The 22402-nt window shown below is 39.9% G+C and overlaps 1 protein-coding gene across 4 annotated transcripts in view; it reads right to left on the minus strand.

Moving 5' to 3' along the window:
- Positions 1-1038: 1038 nt before the first annotated feature.
- The window catches only part of PTP4A2 (protein tyrosine phosphatase 4A2), a 29709-nt gene continuing 8345 nt past the window's right edge, over positions 1039-22402 (minus strand). For 3 of the 4 annotated variants that reach the window (XM_050796593.1, XM_050796594.1, XM_050796598.1), the window contains exons 2-6: positions 14317-15005; positions 10923-11015; positions 6753-6883; positions 5088-5162; positions 1039-3519 (exon numbers count right to left, since the gene is read on the minus strand). In XM_050796593.1, the coding sequence (XP_050652550.1) occupies positions 3411-3519; positions 5088-5162; positions 6753-6883; positions 10923-11015; positions 14317-14412 (504 nt within the window). In that variant the 5' untranslated portion in view covers positions 14413-15005 and the 3' untranslated portion in view covers positions 1039-3410. The remainder of the gene's footprint in view (positions 3520-5087; positions 5163-6752; positions 6884-10922; positions 11016-14316; positions 15006-22402) is intronic. The other variant, XM_050796607.1, reaches the window with a different exon arrangement.

A 22402-nucleotide genomic window follows, 5' to 3' on the forward strand; every position in this document is an offset into this window, starting at 1 on the left:
TGGCCATGTTGCCCAGGCTGTGGATCAATGAACTATAAATATCATTACTATAACCACCCACTGTAACTGTTTTATGTCTACATATCTGACGCCCCCTCCAGACTGAGGTCCTCCAAAGTGAAATGAGTGTCGCATCTTTTCCTAGTATCTGAGCATGTTGTTAGTTGGGTGGATGGATGCTTTACCCATAGTGAAAGGGAAATTCCACACTCCCAAGTTCTGATATATTAATATAGAGTTGTTACTTCCTCATTGTTCTTTAATACCAATTCAAGTACAAAGTTGCAATGCTCCACCAAAACCTATGGTATAAATAAGCTGGGTGCAGTGACAGGCTACTCAGGATGACCACAGTACGCGATGATTGAGTCTGTGAATAGCCACTGCACTCCAGTCTGGGAAGCACTGCATGACTCTGTCTCTAAAAAATAATCATCTATGGTATAAACCAAGCCTTTGACAAGATGCTGAATTCCTACAGGGTTATATACAAGAACTGAACCAGAAAATGTACTAGATGTATCCCAGCTATGGTTAAGTTGGCTCTTACTAACACCTCAGTGACATAAAATCTTTGAATTTCCAAGCCTCTAACTATTTTACCTCCTTGCAGTAAACTAGCAGGACCCAAAACAGTCCTTGAGAATAGCAGGCAAAGAACGGGGAACATATAAGTGACATTTTGTTTTTGTTTTTTTGAGACAGGGTCTCTTGTCACCAAGGCTGGAGTACAGTGGCATGATCATAGCTCACTACAGCCTCAACCTCCTGGGGTCAAGTGTTCTTCCCACCTCCGCCTCCCAAGTAGCTGAGACTGCAGGTACACACCACCATGCCCAGCTAATTATTAAAAATTTTTTGTAGAGATGGACTCACCACGTTACCCAGGCTGGTCTTGAACCCCTGGGCTCAAGTGATCCGCCTGCCTTGGCCTCCCCAAGTACTGGGATTATAGGCATGAGCCACTGCGCCCAGCCTAAACTCTGCTTTATAAGCACAGACATAAACTCATGAGGATGGAGGGAAAAAATGCACAAAGAGCGTGTAAAATACGTTTTATTGTTCTTTAAAAGGGTTCAGGGTTTGGTTTTAAATCAGGCTGCACACCTTTCAAATCAATCTGACATCTCTATGTCAAACTGGCTTCAGCTAGCAATACTTCATTAAATCCAAAAGAAAAAAATTGCTTTAATTTTAATGAAAAAAAAATCCAGTTTTAAGAACAATTAACATTAGTCTTTAAAACAAAATGAGGGCTAATGTTTCATGTTGCTTTATACATCCTTCTCCTCAATACAGAACCAGGAATGTAATTTTCCTAACTCAGGCAGGCACTGATACTGATGGACACTGCGCGCGCACGCGCGCGCACACACACACACACACACACACACACACACGCCCTCCCCGCAAACAACAAAATTCAGAGTGTGTCAAAGGGAAAAGGTTTGTTGTTGTATTGATCAAAACCCAGTGGAGTCAACACCATCTATCTTAGCAGGTATGCTGTTTTGATCTTGAGTCTATATTAATGGAATCTATTGTTGTGTTCTGAAATAAAGAATTTTGGATATACTATTATGTTTTAAAGTCCTATAAACAATTTCAAAAAGCATTATTTTGTTTTGTTTTCTGGGATGGGAGAGGAGAGAATCTACAGATTTGCATTTAGTTAAAAATCAAAACTCCAGCAATAGGAAATAGGCAGTTCACATAGCCGGCCAACATTTGAGGTATCATCAGTGTGAGACAAGGTCCCGGTCTGTTCCTACTGGCCTAGCTGACACTAACAAAATGGGAGGCTTATGGCTCTGCACAGCAAATTCCAGCAGGACAAGATGACTTTAAGCCTGTATTCAGAGCCTTAGAAGCAGGGCACTACTGAGTATGTAATATTTAGAGGAGAAAATAGTGCAAGAGCCCCTGATGGTGCCCCTCTACCTGCTTTGTCCATGCAGCCTGATCGTAACTGCCTTCCACAAAGGAGCAGAAAAACAGCTTTTCTAGATCAGTACGCTAAACCCAGCAAACAATCTGCAAAAATGGTACTACACCGCTTCACAAGCAACACAGTCCCTTCGCTACTCATTGGGTTGTGCGATGTCTCTCTTCTACCCTGTTATGGCCTGTGGACACATGCTCACTAGGCATCATTGTTGGTTTTAAACCAGGGATTTTTTTTTTTTTTTTTTTTTTTTAAATCTCAAAAGAACCTAGTAATAACAAGGCAATCAGTGGTTAAACTGAACTTTACACATAGGGGGCAGTTTGGAAAACACACACCACAAGCATTTCTCAAGTTGAAAATATGTGAATTTGCTGCTACTCCTTTGATGGTTCCTGAAAATTCAGAGTACAAGTCCTAAAATAAAAATTTTAAGCTACCAGCATTCTCTGATACTAGACAGAAAATCAGAGTAACGCTACAGCCCACAATTCTACAGGGTGTAGAAAGTACGCTCACTCCCTGGACATCTTTATTGATGGCCTGGAGTCCTCCCTTTTAGAAGACAAGTTTCTGGGATATCCACTTAGTTTCACTGGTTAGGGAAGAGAAGAATTTGACTCAGCTAAGTTGAGAAGAGACTCCTCTTAAAATGCCGACTTAATTTCCCCACTAATTTATCAAAATAAAAACAAAACAAAAGGCTCTTGGCTACTTTGCCTAGTATTAGATAGGGTTTTGAGGAAAAGAAACTAACATGAACACCCTTTCATCAGTAAAGACTAAAAACCACCTGGATCATATAATATATATATGTGTCACTGTTTTTTTTTTTTTTTTGGTGTTTTTTTTTTTTTTTTTTTTTTTTTATCTAAAAGTGCCCAGGTGGGCTTAAGGCTGCCAGACTGCACGCACATCTACAGCAACAAGGGCTTCTATTCCATCTACAACTTGGATCAGGGGGAAAAGGGAGGTGTAGGAGAGAAAGGAAAAAAGAGGGGAAAAATATACCACCACCCCTCCCCCACAAAAAAAGGGAAAAAAATCCCACCACAGGGAGATCTAGTGCCAAGCATAATGGAAGAGTGTGCTCCCCAAAAAGATGGTTCTGCACAGGCTAATGTTCTGCTGGTTTTCCTTAGAGACCTATTTTGAAAAAGTTTAAAAAGACAGGAGACTTCAAAATAATTCAATCCTGGCAGAAATTCAAACTCCAAAACTAGGAGCAAAATCATCCTTCACTGAATTAATTCCTTTTCTCTTTCTCTTTTCTTAAACATTTTATTCATTTTATAGAGAGATTTCTTTTTTGTTTGCTTTTGTTCCAATCATTAGGAGAGTGGTTGAGGAGTACTGAATCCATCACTACTTTGATGACACAGGTAAGATTCCAGATTCACATTTCCAGGTACCAAGAGTTCCCTCTAAATGCCACAATCAAGTAAGCCTTCGTTTACATGTCTTTCTACTGAACACAGCAATGCCCATTGGTATCTCTGAAGCGTAATCGCATCTTAGGTCGGTATTTCTCCAAGTAAAGCAGCTGTTTGGAATTGAACGCTCCCCTTCTTTTTCTGAAAATACAAGAATGGCAAACTTTATCATGTAAAAAAAGGCTGTCTGATTCACTGAAATGCATTATTTACATCCGAAGGCCTTTCTAATTCCACACAGCTGAAAACCAGCGTATTTCCCATACTACAACACTTCTTAAAGAGATAAGTTGCAACGTGAACTTTCTAAGTCCTCCTAGAAGGAATAGAAGAATTTTTCTTGCTATCATTATAGTCTATTAACCATTTAATAAAGATCAGAATAGTTTATCCAGCAACATCTGACTACATTCTTCCAATTAGATTGATGTATTCTTCAGATTAGAGTTGGTAGCAAGTTTTTAATTTAGGATGCTAAAAAATAATATTCAGATGAAGAAACAGGTTCAAGACATACACAGATAGCATTCCTTGAAATATGTTACCTTCCTAGCCGCTACCATATATTTCATGCTCTGTCGCAAATAGTCTTTTCTTTCGTTTTCTTTTTTTAAAGGAAGGGTCGAAAGGGAAAAGGCAAGACAAAAATTGTCAAAGAATTCTGCATAACAAAATAGCATGACTCGTTATTCCAGATCAATGTCAAGATCCTGCATCCTGATTTTGTCCCTGAATAGATCACTTAAGAGTCCCAGATGAGGCCAGGCGTGATGGCTCATGCCTATAATCCCAGCACTTTGGGAGGCCGAGGTGGGCAGATCATGAAGTCAGGAGATTGAGACCATCCTGGCCAACAAGGTGAAACCCCCGTCTCTACTAAAAATATAAAAATTAGCTGGGCATGGTGGTGCGCACCTGTAGTCCCAGCTACCTGGGAGGCTGAGGCAGGAGAATCGCTTGAACCCAGGAGGCAGAGGCTACAGTGAGCCGAGATCGAGCCACGGCACTCCAGCCTGAGCAACAAAGCAAGACTCCGTCTCAAAAACAAAAAAGAGTCCCGGCCGGGCACGGTGGCTCAAGCCTGTAATCCCAGCACTTTGGGAGGCCGAGGCGGGCGGATCACAAGGTCAGGAGATCGAGACCATCCTGGCTAACACGGTGAAACCCCGTCTCTACTAAAAACACAAAAAACTAGCCGGGCGAGATGGCGGGCGCCTGTAGTTCCAGCTACTCGGGAGGCTGAGCCAGGAGAATGGCATGAACCCAGGAGGCGGAGCTTGCAGTGAGCCGAGATCGCGCCACTGCACTCCAGCCTGGGGGACAGAGCAAGACTCCGTCTCAAAAAAAAAAAAAAAAAAGAGTCCCAGGTGATTAACTGTTCCTCTACACGTTCTTCTTGCCTCCTCCTAATAGAGAATTGTATTTGGAAGGTATTTGGAATATATTAAAAGGGGCATTTTCGAGATTCCTAGATACTCAAACAATATACTGGACACAGTCTATAATGTCCAAATTAGAAAACTTTTTAAATCTGGAAACCAGCTGTACTGAGTCTCTATCACCTGCTCTAAATTTTTTACTTCTTCAAATAATACTTTAAGCCAAAAAAAGCAAATTATCCCATACTATAAATGAATATCGCTTCCATAATTCCTTCCTCATGCATGATCTTGCTTTCTGTGTTTCTGAACACAAAACTTCATACTCACTGTCTTATAAACTGAACCGCATCTTCGTACTTCATTCCACATTCAATCAAAGCAAGTGCAACCAGCACAGGTGCCCTGCAGAAAGAAACCCATATGTAAGTATTTGTAAGTCTTGGAATGAAGGATTTTAAAAAACCTGTAACTGCATATTACCAATGCAATACATGAGCTTTCTTTTTCCTGTATACTAAAGTAGCTGGTATCTGCCTAATATAGTAAATATATCTCATCATCATAAATTCTATGATTTTTTTTTTGGTGGGGGGGGGAGAGACGGACAGGGTCTCGCTCTATCACACAGGCCAGAATGCAGTGGCACAATCATGGCTCACTGCAACCTCGACCTCCCAAGACTCAGGTGGATCCTCTGGCCTCAGTCCCTCAAGTAGCTGGGACTATAGGTGCCCGCCACCATGCCCAGCTAATTTTTGTATTTTTAGTAGTTAGTAGAGATGGGGTTTCTCCATGTTACCCAGTCTGCTCTTGAACTCCTAGGCTCAAGCAATCTGCCTGCCTCCACCTCCCAAAGTGCTGGGATTACAGGTGTGAACCACAGTGCCCAGCCTGATTATCTACTTTTAGTAAAGCACAAAATTCTAAACCTTAAGAGATCTTCACTCTTTAAAACATCACATTATGTATCAAATTTTCTCATCACTAGATATTATCAAAAATCCTTCATTGGTCTTTAGCCATTATCACAGTAAAATAAATGGCCAAACATATTACGTATCTCCAGTGTGTCAGAATTTTCATTACCAATTGATTTTAATATTTCCTTATCAAATGCTAAAAAGGTGCTAGACTTTTTCAAGTAAATCCTTTTGATGAGCTAGGAAAATGCCCAAGAATTGATGACTAGGAAAAGTTCTATCTTTTTAAAAAATTTTAACAAAGGAAATGATGTTTTTATAAAGCCCAATACAGTGCACCAATTTTGGAATACCTAAAACTAGGATAGCTACTAGTTATAAAACTGTCAAGTCAAGTTACAACATTATCTTCAATGGTCAGTATAAGGACTAAAACTTCTAACCTTATGAACGAACAGTACCACACTACAAAAAAGGAAAATAGCAAACAAAAGGGCAGAGCAGAACTAACAGCCTGAGTCACCACCACCTTGAGGCAATGGCAGCCTACACTAATGTTCTGAGTCAAAGTGTGCATCCTAAATTGGCATTTAATCTGCCGTTGATGACAGCATTGCAACACCATTCCAAGCAATGCTCAGGGGAAAAGGTTTTAAGATCAAAGTCAATTCTTGCCCATACATCTCCTTTCAAGAGTTCAGATATCTGTTCTCTACCTATTAACTTCCCATTCATCTCAGTACAAAATTACCCATGTATAGATTCATCAAACTCTAAAATTATTTTAATTTTGTTGCCTATTTCAGTGACCTGAACTTTTGATTACTTGAAATAGGGAGAAAAATAAAACACCCACTAAATCCAGGCTGGCATCAGAATCAGACAACCAGATGAAACGAACAGCCTATTCTGAGAAATCATTACACTAGTTTTTCTTCTCATTTCCTTTCCTTTCAGGTAATTTAATGTTACTTCGTATAATATATGCAAATACCTACCAAAGTGAAACTTTCAACTAACTTAGGCATGGTAATGAATTCAGACAAAAAGGGTAATAAGGGTAAGAGTTTACCTTCCCAATCCCGCAACACAATGCACTGCAACACAGCAACCTGGCTCTTCACGAAATTTGGTTTTTAACAGGTTTAACCAATCATCTACTATCTGATTAGGGGGTGGAGCTCCATCATCAAATGGCCAATCCTGAAAAGAAATCACTTTTTACATTAATTTGGTATCTTCTCCAAGATTAACATTCTAATATAAAATAGCTATGCAGAGTACACACGGCAGGCCTAACTGAACTAACCGCACTATATATACCTATTGTTAACACAATTCTGATCATTGCTGCAAAATGATCCAGGATTAAAATTAAAGTTTGCCAAATAAATTAGCCTTCTCAATGCAGTGTCACACACATCTAAATTTACAAAAACTTACAGAAATCTCTATCAGAGTCATAAGAGCTAGTGTTCTCCCAAATATGATATCTGAATATAGTAATTAGACATAATAGACAAAACTGTAATTAAAGACAAGACAAAGTAAGAGAGGACACAGCACATTTGTCAACATGATTTAAAAGACCACTCTGGCAAAGCATATCAACTGGTGTTTCATTGATCTCTACAGATAACTGAAGATTATAATTGAAGATAACTAAGTTATGACATCTTTAGAGAAAGGTTATCTGATAAGAAATCTCCAATAGTTAGTAAATCATAACAGAAACATACTACCATCTTTGTGCTTATTAAAAGGCAAGCAGCAATTATATATGTCCCCATTTAACAAGGACAGTGCTGCATGACAGGGTCCTGGGCAAATGGAGACCATTTTGTCAAGTATCCCTTTCTCTTTCTGTATTCACCTATTTGGGGGCTATCTTTCAATTAAGACTAATCCCACGAGCATTTACAGTACAGGCAGGGGTTTATCTTCCTCACTACTTAGCAAGAGGTCCTAAGAAACCAACACAAAAGGGGAGTGGAGGAGGAGGACTGGGGGCTGACATTTTATAAGCCTTCCCTCCTCCCATCTAAGCTTCAAGGACAGAAATGCAAAAACAGTTAGGAATTTTTTTTTAAAACATAAGGCTATTCTAACGAGACTGCATAAGGACACTTTAAGATACTAGAGGGGGAAAAAGAAAAAAGTGGCAGAGCATTAAATTGATTCTGCATTCATTATTGGCACCACTAGAACACTTCATGTAGCCCATTAGCCATAACAGTACATGTTTGAGTTGACAACTACGACCCGTAATTAGACTGTCAGTGTTATTATAAATGGCACTACAGAGTTTAACGGTAAATAGCAATAAAACCAGTACCTTAGTCAAGAGCTTACTTCCTCTAATACTCCCTAAAATGCACCTAGTTAAGAAACAACATAAAACATGCTTCACTTACTCATATAAGTAGTGTCTATTTTTAAAAAATCATTAATCATTTAGAAACATTTGACCCTCAAACTGATACAGCTAAAAACCCCATTAGTCTATTCCAATGTGTGTCTGGTTTGCAAGAGCATTCAAAGGATTGACGGGCCTTATTTGGGGATATCCTCTTACCATGAAATGTTCCAAAACCCTCTTCACCTAGCAAAAGTAGATTAACTCTTAAAATCTCTGTCTGGGAAAAGGAAATTCCAAGCCTAAGCTAAATGCCCTTGTTTTTTCAAGTGTAAGTTAAACCTTTCATTTTATCTGATCATAGCTATTTATTTATTTGTTTGGGTTTTTTTATTTATTTTTTTAATGACTTCTTTTTCTCTGGGTAGATACCCAGTAGTGGGATTGCTGGATCAAATGATAGTTCTACTTTTAGTTCTTTAAGGAATCTCCACGCTGTTTTCTACAGTGGTTGTACTAGTTTACATTCCCACCAGCAGTGTAAAAGTGTTCCCTTTTCATGGCATCCCTGCCAACATTTTTTTTTTTTTTTTTTTATGGCCATTCTTACAGGAGTAAGGCGGTATCATATTGTGCTTTTGATTTGCATTTCCCAGATCACAGCTATTTAAAACAAAACAAAAACCTAAATTTAAAGGCCTGGAATAAATCTTAGGCCTACCATTATCTTCTACAAACTAGTTCAAGTTCTTTAGTTCATTTCTATTTCACAAAGATATTTACCAACATTACTGACTCAAACAGACTATGGTCAATCCAGTCATTTTCTCACTACGCCATCTGTCAAAACAAGTTGATTTTTGTTCACTGGAGAACATATTCATAATGCAGCAAAATAAACTTGTATGCAGCTTATTTTCAGAAGTTTAAATTTTATTACTATTTTTTAAACACAGGGCTGCATTTGACACGTTTATACTCATTCCCAGTGATTTCCAGCAGTGGACAGTAAAGTCATTTAGAAATTTGACTGCAAGCAAATTATCACCATGCCAAACTATTAAAACACACTATTGATTGACTGATTGATTGACAAGGTCTCTGTCACCCAAGCTGGAGCACAGCAGCACAATCACAGCTCACTGCAGCCTTGACCTCCCGGGTTCAGGTGATCCTCCCACCTCAGCCTCCCAAGTGCTGGGACTATAGGCGCATGCCCCCACGTCCAGCTAATTTTTGTATTTTTCGGAGAGAGGGGGTTTCACCATGTTGCCCCACTAGTGTTGGAACTCCTGGGCTCAAGTGATCCACCCACCTTGGAATCCCAGAGTGCTGGGAACAAGCATGAGCCACCACACAGGGCCCTAAAACATTTTTTTTTTAAACACGTTTGGCTATTTAGTTTTTGTTTTCACCAAAATGGATATGAGGAAACTTTATGGATCAGATATGAGAGAAGTCCCTTACCAATAGGTCATTATTCTTTCTGCATCAACTGCCTTCCCAACCACTGACCAATAAAATAAAGACTACAGAACTACCTCTCAGTAAGAAGCAGGAACATAACCTTAAACCAGTATCTTCCTTATTACCTTCTTCTTACCTAACTACCTATATAAAATCTCCAGTTCTCTTCCTACTACATAACCTTCCCACAATCAAACCAACAGCCTAAAGACACCTAAAACTACAAGATCATTTCATTACATGCTCCTAAAAGCTGCTCCTACAACTTAGGGAAGAAAGAATAAAATGTTAACTAATCTGACGCTCCCATTTGCTATAAGGAAACAGCCTATTTTGGTGCTAAAAAGGAACTTAATTTAAAATAACTCCAATCACTTTGTGCTCAAATTGAGCTAGGTAAGAAATCTAATCACCTAAAGCTCCTCAGAAACCTAACAAAAAGTATCAGAAACTATGTTGATTACTCTGGAACAAGATGCCTCCTACCTCTCCTCATCCTCTTATCCCACCTTTTTGCCCCCTACAAGTTATCCACAAAATATTAAGTAACTAATCTTGTACTTGCAAAGTGGCAGAGTTCCATATGGACTTAAGAATGTCTGATGGAAATTACTTTTGTTATATTCAAATTAGTAGCCAAGAAACAAAGCTAAATATTGCATTAATTTCCTAAAAAATAAAAATTGCAAATTTACATTTTGTTAAAATAGGAGCACTAAATTTTGTTTTTTATTAGTTGAAAATACTACGATTTTAGGCTTTAAGAGCACAAATGAACAAAACTGCCAATCTGTTAATCCAAAGGAATTTGAAAGATTGCTATCAATAACGTATTTTCCACTACAACCTTAAAAAATCCAAAAGTACTACTGCCAGGGTTTTTTTGTTTTTATTTTTGAGACAAGGTCTTACTCTGTCATCCAGGCTGGAGTGCAGTGGCATAATCAAGGCTCACAACAACCTTGACCTCCTGGGCTCAGGCGATACTCTCACCTCAGCCTCCCAAGTAGCTGGGACTACAGATGTGTGCCACCATGCCCACCTAATACCAAGTTTTAAATTTTTTTTTTTTTTTTTGAGATGGAGTTTCCTTCTGTCACCCAGGCTGAAGTGTGGTGGCGTGGCCACAGCTCACTGCAGTCTCAACCACCTGGGCTCAAGTGATTCCTTCACCTCAAAAACCCAAGTAGCTGGGACCACAGGTGTGCACCAACATGCCCCACCAGTTTTTTAATTATCTGTACAGATGAGACCTCACCACATTGCCCAGGCTGGTCTTGAACTCCTAGGTTCAAGTGATCTTCCCACAATATTGGGATTATAGGTGTGAGCCAGTGCACCTGGCTTAGTTTTATAAGTATTTATGTTTGAAAGATACAACTTGTTTGTCGTGAAAAAGTTAAAATACTACACACTCACTAGAACGTGGATTCCTTCTTTTTCAACTGGAGCTTTATCATATGTAGCATCACAAACTCGAACCAAAGTCGTCACTCCATACTTCTTAAGTTCCTTTAAAAAAAAAAAAAAAAATTATAATGGAACTTGTTTTTGAAACCTACAGCCAAAAACGTAGAAATGTACTATTATAGGCTGGGCACGGTGGTTCACACCTGTAATCTCAGCACTTTGGGAGGCCTGAGGCAGGCAGATCACAAGGTAAGGAGTTCGAGACAAGCCTGACCAAAATAGTGAAACCCGGCCTCTATTAAAAATACAAAAATTAGCTGGGCGTGGTGGCACCGGCCTGTAATCCCAGCTACTCAGGAGGCTGAGGCAGGACAATCGCTTCAACCCAGGAGGCAGATGTTGCAGTGAGCCGACATCGTGCCACTGCACTCCAGCCTGGGCGACAGAGAAAGACTCCGTCTCAAAAAAAAAAAAAAAAAAAAAAAAAACAAAAGAAATGTACTATTATAAATTGAAACAATGAGATATCATTTTTAGACAAAGATCAGAATTGTTCTCACTGTTGTTACACACTTAATGGACACTGATGAAATCTCAGTGGGAGTGTAAGACTCACCTTTCTAAAGGGCAATTTGGTAGCATAACACAAAAACTTACACAAAAGTTCACATACACTGCGACCTAAAAATTCTACTTCTGGGAGTTTATACAAAAGAAATAAAGACATATACAAAGATTTAGGTAACAGCATGTTCACCACAAACTGGAATGGTGAAAAATTAGAAACCACTAATTGTCCAAAAATAAGGGAATGATTAAAGAAGTATGGCACATCCATATAGTGAACACTATGACAGCTATAAAAACAATACCAAGGAAGATGGGGAAAGATTTTTAAAAATATATAGTGTGATCCTATCTGTATGTGCATTTATGAATATACACAGATATATGCAGAGAAAAACATCTAGAAGCCAGTTATTAACAATTAAATGTTGTTAAATTTTTTGCTCATCTGTATCTTTTTATTTTTATGAAATAAACACTGCTTTTTTTAAAGAAATAAAATTCTGAAACCAGGAGAAAAAGTGGTATATTAAAAAGACAGCTAATGCAATTATAGCCAGAAGCCTTGCTCCTTTAAAACTCTCCCTATGGTGAATGCCTAACCCAATGACTACCTATCTTCAAGGGGCTACCAACATCTTTTTTATAGTTGCAGGACAGTGGCCTGTGCCACTTTTGAAGTCTATGGCCAAGGAATCCACAAGTTGAAAATAGTACCACACAATTCAGCCAGGCTTAAAGCTAACTGAACAATGTGAGGGCATACCAGGCCTAGAATCAACTTGTACACTGTGTATACAAAGTTAAGAAGCTCAGGGAATTATAAGTATAAATAAGCAGGCACAGTGATATTCTTTAAGAAGGGTCCATCATTTAGTTATTTAAAGTGTAAAATTATTTTAATTGCTAAAGGACTTCATTTTTCACAAAAAGGCCTTCTTATAATACACACTCAGGAAAGGTAGAAGTATTAAGTCAGGAATTTTTTAAATGTTTCAAAATACAAATAAAATCCCATTAAAATAAACTCTGTAATAGCCATTCATTGAAAAGCTGTGATAGAATTTTTTATGGTATTTGTGACCTTAAACAAGTCAAAACCTCTTGTGGTCTCAGTTTTGCCATCTATAAAATGAGAATCACTAGGAGTTCACCCACCTTTCTAAGTCTACTCCATAAATACAGCAAGAGAAATCATTTAAACTCAACAACCCAAGAATGATGAAAAAGCTTATGTTCTGGCCAGACGCAGTGTAATCCCAGCATTTTGGAAGGCCGAGGCGTGCGGATCACGACGTCAACGATCAAGACCATCCTGGCCAACATGGTGAAACTCCGTTTCTATTAAAAATACAAAAATTGGCCGGGCGCGGTGGCTCAAGCCTGTAATCCCAGCACTTTGGGAGGCCGAGACGGGCGGATCACGAGGTCAGGAGTTCGAGACCATCCTGGCTAACACGGTGAAACCCCGTCTCTACTAAAAAATACAAAAAAAAAAAAAACTAGCCGGGCGAGGTGGTGGGCGCCTGTAGTCCCGGCTACTCGGGAGGCTGAGGCAGGAGAATGGCGTAAAAACCCGGGAGGCGGAGCTTGCAGTGAGCTGAGATCCGGCCACTGCACTCCAGCCTGAGCGACATAGCGAGACTCCGTCTCAAAAAAAAAAAAAAAAAAAATACAAAAATTAGCTGGGTGTGGTGGCGCGTGCCTGTAGTCCCAGCTACTTGGGAGGCTGAGGCAGGAGAATAGCTTAAACCTGGGAGGCGCAGGTTGCAGTGAGCCAAGATCATGCCACTGCACTCAATCTCAAAAAAAAAAAAGACCGGGCACAGTGGTTCACGCCTGTAATCCCAGTACTTTGGGAGGCTGAGGCGGCAGATCACAAGGTCAGGGGATCAAGACCATCCTGGCTAACATGGTGAAACCCTGTCTCTACTAGAAATATAAAAAATTAGCTGGGCGTGGTGGTGGGCACCTGCAGTCTCAGCTACTAGGGAGAGGCTGAGGCAGGCGAATGGCATGAACCCAGGAGGCGGAACTTGCAGTGAGCCGAGACTGCGCCACTGTACTCCAGCCTGGCAACAGAGCAAGACTCTGCCTCAAAAAAAAAAAAAAAAGTTTACGTTCAAATGTTTGCTCAAAGAAGTACAAAGAGATTTTTCTCCTACCAACAGAAAAAATATTAAGGATCTGACATAAAAATACTATCTCTACCACCTTTCCTTCCCCCAAGTTTCTGGACCCTTGTATATGATTATTACAACTAAGTAGTCTGGTGGTTGGTGTCTTTTCATCAAAGGTGGTTAGAATATCTGAAGTATGTACAGAATGGTTTTTAGTGTCAGACACCTAGGCAAGTACAGCAGTTCCACCACACTATGTGCCATTATGCAAATTACTAAATGGCTCTGAACCTGTTTCCTCATTGGTAAGAGGGAAATAATAATGGTATCTACACCTGATAGGGTTTTTGTATTTGTGACCTTAAGCACAAACATTGCTTGTTGCATAATGTGTAACACTGTTTATTATAATGCTGGGTGCATACTGTGTTCAAAAAATGTTATTTTTATGACTGAATGTTTGACCAAAAAAAACCTGTCAATAAATGTAGAAAGGACACAGAAAAAAACACTACTAGATACCTCTACAGTCCCCAAATTCCATAAATGTTCTTGAAAAAATCTGCTGTAACTAACCCAACGCAATTCAAACCAGGATTGGCAGGATGACCATCCATACTCCGAATACAGAAATAAATGGCTTTGTGCTAAGAGAATTTGTTAATGGGATTTTACCTAGAAATCAATCCAAAAAGTAGACCACGCTACAATCTTACCTCTGTGAACTTGTTGAGAGTAGCATTGGTAGGGTTGTGAGTTATCAGAAAACGCATGTTCTCATAGGAGATCTCCACAGGGGCTGGACGGTTCATTATGGCAAATAAAAAGTGTGAGCGTGCGTGTGAGTGTGATGGGGAGAGTGAAAAAAAAAAAATCAATAAATCTTGAAATGTTTCACAGCAGAAAACATTAAAAAGACCACTAAAATGCCTATTATCAATCAGTGTTTTCTCTATTCAACTTGTTTATTCCTTATGAAGCTTCTCTCTTCAAGATAAGCAAAGTATTTAGAATCCACTTGAATCCAAATTCAATTTGGGCCTCAATTTCTGCAGATGGATACCTTCGGACTCCAAAAAATCCAACTACATACAAAACTTAAGCAGCCTTTACTACATTTAGGCACTAGTGAGACAAGTTAAAAGTGTAGGTCACTTTCCACTTGTTTACTTGATGCTTAATTTTACTGGAGTCATTAAAAGAAATATGTTTGCAATTAAAAAAAAGAAAGCCAACTATTTCTGAGGCCAGTCTCGGTGTCCAGGAGTCTTCAAGGCAATGTTAATTATGGCACATAGAACCTCCAAGCTCACTTGTCAGCGAAAACGCTGTGCTGAGCCTGGCAGAAGTCTGCCCTCACACTCAGAATCGCCATAAATGTGCAACGTATATTCCAACGAAAAACCTGGAGAAGAAAAGAATAAGTAAAATGAACTAGAGGCTGATGGCACAGTAAACACAAATGCCTGAAGTCAAAATACATTCTTTGTAAGTCCAAAGCAATGTGAAATGTCACCAATTATAAGTTATTACCATCTATGAAGAATTGGATAAAGGGGTATTATCAAGAGTTTTAAAAAATCAAAGACTCAAGCCAGGTGTGGTGGCTCATGCCTGTAATCCCAGCACTTTGGGAGGCTGAGGCGGGCAGATCACCTGAGGTCGGGAGTTCAAGACCAGCCTGGCCAACATGGAGAAACCCCGTCTCTACTAAAAATACAAAATCAGCCAGGCGTGGTGGCGCGTGACTGTAATCCCAGCTACTCGGGAGGCTGAGGCAGGAGAATTGCTTGAACCTGGGAGGTTGAGGTTGTGGTTGAGATGGGGGCCTTGCTATGTTGTTGCCCAGGCTGGTCTCAAACTCCTGGGCTCAAGCGATCCTCCAGCTTTGGCCTCCTAAAGCACTGGGATTACAGGCCTCCGGAGCCACTGAGTCTAGCCCCACATATTTTTCAAGTTGCAATCTTCCATACAAGCATAACTTTTTTTCCAAATACCTGCTTGGATGTTTATCTCCAACTCTGTGACCTTAAAATAAGGTGGGAGAGTGGGTGGAGTTTATTAAAGTAACTACTCAACAATAGTTTGCATGCAATGCAGAGCAAAACACAAGGAAATTCTAACCTATTCGATTCCCTTTGGTTCAATGATGTTATCACTGCAAATGTGTGTCAGCTGAGTAAAGGCACTGAAAGACCTGCATTGTAGTGACAGCCAGGCTTAAAGGCTACAACTCCAGCATTAGGTTTTCCACCTAGTCTCCAGTGTGTGCCTGCTCAGCAAATAGAACAAGCTTTATCCCATCTTACTCCCCCAACTTCATTTTGGAAAGACCATTTCCAGGAATAAAGATAATTCATTATTAGATTTTCAATTCTTAATACTGAGAACCCAGCAAAGGAATTTCTGCCAAAAGAAACAGTATGTTCCAGCACTGTTAACAGACACATGATAAAAACAAGCTTCCGTTCCCTCCCCCTCCATCAAGAGTTCAACTACACATCAACAGTTACATTTTTGCACCTGTCAATTCAGATAAACTAATGTTAATTCCTGTGACACACTTAAGAATGCAAAGCAGTGTGTAAAATATCATAACCTATCACAGCTAGAAAGTACTCAAAAGTTGCAGAACCCTATATTTTAACATAAATTCTGCGCATGTACACCATACAGGAAAATTCTCCTAAAGTTGTCTCTCTGGCATTAATTCTGCTCTGTCTACTTAAATAAGTTATTGTTTAAACTTACCAAGTGATGAAAGAGACTAGTTTACTTGACATATAACAGTGGTAAATTCAAATATACACCCCAATATTCTCTCTGCCATTTAATTTTATCATAAAACCTAAATTTTTTTTTTTTTTTTTTTTGAGACGGAGTCTGGCTCTGTCGCCCAGGCTGGAGTGCAGTGGCCGGATCTCGGCTCACTGCAAGCTCTGCCTCCCGGGTTTACGCCATTCTCCTGCCTCAGCCTCTCAAGTAGCTGGGACTACAGGTGCCCACCACCTCGCGCGGCTAGTTTTTTGTATTTTTAGTAGAGACAGGGTTTCACCATGTTAGCCAGGATGGTCTCGATCTCCTGACCTCGTGATCCGCCCGTCTCAGCCTCCCAAAGTGCTGGGATTACAGGCTTGAGCCACCGCACCCGGCCAAAACCTAACTTTTAAAATGTTGAATTTGGGACATTTCCATTTCCTAGGCAACATTTCCACTTTTAACAAAAGAATATAACTTCAATAAAGGATGAGAAAGGATAGTCTGTGACAGCGAAGTCCTTTTAAATTAAAAAAGGAGGGAGGTAAGGGATAAAAAAGAAAGAAGAAACTATCCAGAGGTTAGAAAGAATAAAACATCTGTATGAACTGATATGAAATGACAGCTAAAAGACACTAGTAAGTAAAAAGAGCATGGTACATGACAGTACGAACAGTGTGTTTAGAAATATTTGTGAGTACTGTATGCATTCATACGCACGGGATATCTGGAAGATTTACAAAGACAAGAGGTAACAGTGGTTTCCTGGGGTTGGGGCAGGGCCAGGAACACAGGACTGGAGGCTGGAAGTCAAGAGCATGATTTACTACATCCTAACGTATACCTTTTGAATTTTTTTAACTTTTCCCATGTACATATGGTATTACCTTTAAAAAAAAAAATTCTAGGGTGATAAGAACCCTATAATGATTTACAATCAAAGTACGTTCTTAAATAGTTCTATATCAAGGATTTAGAACTAGAAATACCATTTGACCCACCATCCCAAAGGATTATAATCATGCTGCTATAAAGACACATGCACACGGATGTTTACTGCGGCACTATTCACAATAGCAAAGACTTGTAACCAAACCAAATGTCCATCAATGATAGACTGGATTAAGAAAATGTGGCACATGTACACCATGGAACACTATGCAGCCATAAAAAAGGATGAGTTTCATGTCCTTTGTAGGGACATGGATGAAGCTGGAAACCATCATTCTCAGCAAACATATCGCAAGGACAAAAAACCAAACACCGCATGTTCTCATTCATAGGTGGGAACTGAACAATGAGAACACTTGGACACAGGAAGGGGAACATCACACACTGGGGCCTGCTGTGGGGTGGGGGGAGGGGGGAAGGATAATATTAGGAGCTATACCTAATGTAACGTTAATGGGTGCAGCACACCAACATGGCACATGTACACATATGTAACAAACCTGCACGTTGTGCACATGTACCCTAGAACTTCGGGAGGCTGAGGCAGGAGAATGGCGTAAACCCGGGAGGCGGAGCTTGCAGTTAGCCGAGATCAAGCCACTGCACTCCAGCCTGGGCGACAGAGTGAGACTCCGTCTCAAAAAAAAAAAAAAGTTCTATAATCATAGGATTAGAAAGAGGTTCCAGAGGGCTAGTCCTCTGTCCCAGGCAGGTCTGTACCTACACAATTCCATAAAGTGTTTTCTTCCCTGTTAAAGAGGCTAAATGAGTAAAATTCATGTCCTGCCTTGGCCAACTGTAATTCTAATTACAAATAAAGTTAATTTAGAGGCCAGGTGCAGTGGTTCACGACTATAATCTCAGCACTTTGGGAGGCCGAGGCGGGCGGATCACGAACACGGTCAGATTGAGACCATCCTGGCTAAATCGGTGAAACCCCGTCTCTACTAAAAATAAAAAAAAAAAAAATTAGCCGGGTGTGGTGGCAGGTGCCTGTGGTCCCAGCTACTTGAGAGGCTGCGGCAGGAGAACCGAGGGAACCCGGTAGGCAGAGCTTGCAGTAAGCCGAGATCGCGCCACTGCACTCTAGCCTGGGCGACAGAGTGAGACTCCATCTCAAAAAAAAAAAAAAAAAAAAAAAAGGTGAATTTAGAGGTATAAGGGAATTTTATAAAAGCAGTCTCATTTAATTTAATCCAATCTTACTGGGCATCCTTTTAAAATTCCTATCAATCAGCCGAGCACAGTGGCTCATGCCTATAATCCCAGCACTTCAGGCAGGCCGAGGTGGGCGGATCACGAGGTCAGGAGATCGAGGCCATCCTGGCCCATCTCTACTAAAAATACAAAAATTAGCTAGGCGTGGCGGCGTGTGCCTGTAATCCCAGCTACTCAGGAGGCTGAGGCAGGAGAATCGCTTGAACCCGGGAGGCAGAGGTTGCAGTGAGCTGAGATTGCGCCACTGTACTTCCAGCCTGGCAACAGAGCTAGACTCCGTTTCAAAAAATTTTAAAATATATATATATATATCCTATCAATCCACTCACATCAAAATTTCTACTAAGAAATCATCTCTTTACATTTCCAAATTAAATGATACAATAAACCCTCTAATTTGGTGGGCTATGCCAGCATTCACCAAATTAAAACAGCACATTAAAATATAAAGGTACAATAAAAGAATTGTAGATTTAAGGGAATACAGTCTACAAGCAAAAGTCTAAAAAAAAAACCAGTATGCATATATTTACTACGTTACTTTTCTTACCAGAAATTTTACAGGAAGTAATGCAAATTTGAGTCAGCTTGGTTTCCACAATCAGTCAACATGAAAGCCTAATAATGTAATATACAACTAGAACCTTGCAACAATTTTTTCCTAAAGCAAATTCCCTTCATGTCAATAGCTACTTTTATTTCCCCTTAAAATAAGTATAAAAAATCTAATCTGCCAACAGTAAATAATTTATCCTCCTGAAGAGCTAGGCATTTTCCTCAAATTCTTTCATTAATTCAAATATTTACAGAACATGTACTATGGGTCACATACTCTTACAGGTGCAAGAGCTGTAAGCAAAACAAAAATTTCTGTCGGGATGGATCTTAACTGGGCAGAAAAAAAGAAATAAAAATGTCACTGCTCTGGAGAAAAATTTGAAGTAGGGGAATTAGCAGTGCCAGAGGGAGGGGGGTTCCAATTTTAAATAAGGCTAACAGGAAAGGCCTCACTGAAAAAAGTGACTTTTTATCCAAGAGCTGAGTGTGTGAGCCAAACAGGTATTTGGGGAGCATTTTAGGCAGAGGATTAACTGCTGCAAAGGTTATGAGGTGGGGACAAGCTTAGAGTATGCTAGGAACAAGGGAACCAATACTACTGGAACAGAGAGAACAATGGAATGAATAGAGTCAGAGAAATAAAAGAGAGCCTTATAGGCTACTAAAAGCATTTGACTTTTATTCAGAGAATGATGCCTCTCCAAATGAAGCCAATGAAGGGTTTCACTCAAGAGTGACAACTCAAAGCCATAAAAAATAATGAAATCATGTCCTTTGCAGCAACATGGATGCAGCTGAAGGCCATTATCCTAAGCAAATTAACGCAGGAACAGAAAACCAAATACCGCATGTTCTCACTTAAAAGTGGGAGCTAAACACTGAGTACACATAGACTCAAAGAGGGGAACAACGGACATTGGGGGCCACTTGAGGGTGGAGGATGGAGGGTGAGAGGAGGGTGGGGGTTGGAAAACTACTTATCAGGTACTGTGCTCGCTAGCTGGTGACGAGGTGACAAAATCGTTTGTACACCAACCTGAGCGACATTCAATTTACCCATGTGACAAACCTGCACATGTACACGCTGACCCTAACATAAAAGATGAAAAAGGAGGGAAAAAAAGAGTGACAACTTAGGTTTTACAAAGGATCACTCTATCTGCTATGTGGAGACATTACAAAAATTGTAAGGGTGGAAGCAAGGAGACTAGTAGAGATAATGGTAGCCTAGACCAGGGTAACAGCAGGAGGGAAGATATGAAGGGGTCAGTTTCAAGATATACTTTGATGTGGGATTTGTCCACAGACTGGATATAGAGTTTATGAAAAACAGTCAAGGCTCTGAGTAACTACAGAACTTGTGGAGTCTAACTTAACATTCAGAGACTACTCAGACAATAGAAAGTAAAATCTTCTCAACCATCATAGTAGTAGGGAAATTCCTCTGTAAAATGCTACTGTACCTATTGTATTTTGACCACTTGGGGAAAAAAAGTGTCTGAAAACTTGTAAACTAAAAAAAAATCTCATCTTTACTAATTAAACACTCATCTTCTGATTAACTGGTCTCAAAGTGAAAATTTATTAATCTCTTACGACCTACTGCCAAATCAAGTAGATAGAACAACAGTTCTATCTTTTTGTTTTTTTGGAGACGGAGTTTCGCTCTGTCGCCCAGGCTGGAGTGCAGTGGTGCGATCTCGGTTCACTGCAACCTCTGCCTCCGGAGTCCAAGCAATTCTCCTGCCTCAGCCTCCCGAGCCTCCCGAGTAGCTGGGATTACAGGCGTGCACCACCACACCTGGCTAATTTTTGTATTTTTAGTAGAGACAGGGTTTCACCATGTTGGTCAGGCTGGTCTCGACCTCCTGACCTTGTGATCCGCTGGCCTCGGGCATCCCAAAGTGCTGGGATTACAGGTGTGAGCCACCGCGCTCTGCCAGAACAACAGTTCTATCTATCCTCTGCGCTACCTACCTTTGTTTGTCCCTCTACTGTTCCATTTACCAAACTAATATTGAATAATCTAGCTCCTTGAAACTTAGATTTAAATTAATATTAGTTTCCCTCCCTACTCACAACTACTACAGTCCTAGGAAGTTGATAAAGAGGTATCAATTCAATTCTACACAAATTAGAATCCAAAATGTCAGTGAATAAGCCAAAAACAAGATGCTTTTTTACTGTTAAAAAATATTTTTTGGCCGGGTGCGGTGGCTCATGCCGGTAATCCCAGCACTTTGGAAGGCCAAGATGGGTGGATCACCTGAGGTCAGGAGTTCGAGACGAGCGTAGCCAACATGGCAAAACCCTGTCTCTACTAAAAATACAAAAATTAGCCAGGCGTGGCAGGTGCCTGTAGTCCCAGCTCAGGAGGCTGAGAAAGAAGAATTGCTTGAATCCGGGAGGCAGAGGTTGCAGTGAGCCAACACCACGCCACTGTACTCCAGCCTGGGTGACAGAGCAAAACTTCGTCTCAAAAAGAAAAAAAAAAATTTCATAGCTACTCCCTTGGTTATTCCCACTTTTCCACTTCCTCATTTAAGGAGGGAACTCGAGACTCAAGTTCCAGTACAGAAATCAATAATCAGTTCTATAAAAAGAAATCATGACCTTGATGGTGGGAAAATGTCTTAACATTTCAAAACCAGTAGAAGATACATGGCCAGCCACTCAGAAAGATAAGGGAAGCAATTAGTCAACAATCGCACCTGCTTCTGAGAACAGTGACAGTTATTCACTGAAGTCCTGTGGGCCCTGTTCCCACCAAAATGAAAAGGGAGTGGTTTTTAGATGTGCATGTACCCTAGTGATTAACAGTTGTACTTTTCTAGTAATTTTTACCTCTACAAATAACTAAAAGACAAAAATTGCATTAAATATTTTCAGGCCACACTTAAAAATATTTATTGTACTCCATTTTTCCTCTAAAGATTTGCAATTCTCAAAACGAATCTCTTGTCCCAAAATGGTATTTTTCCTTTCATAAATAAAATTTAAATGCAGGTTACCACCACTATGGCCAACACTGACTTTCTCTTTAAAAAGTATTTGAATAGCACTGGTAATAACATTTAAAAATCCTAACAGCACAATCCTAATATTGAGTATTAATCTAATTGTTTTCAGTTAATCTTTTAAAAATTATATTAAATAGTTCTACTAAATGGATTCTATTCATCAATACTTTTGTGATAAAAGTATCATGGCTATCTTTTCTACGGGGTTTATGTTTAAAGACTTTATGTGCATTTTAAGGCTCCCAAGCCCCTTTAATATAAAGTTTAAACACATTCTTTTCCTAAATAACTTTGGTAG

This window comes from Macaca thibetana, chromosome 1 (assembly GCF_024542745.1).
Source record: "Macaca thibetana thibetana isolate TM-01 chromosome 1, ASM2454274v1, whole genome shotgun sequence".
NCBI lineage: Eukaryota > Metazoa > Chordata > Mammalia > Primates > Cercopithecidae > Macaca > Macaca thibetana.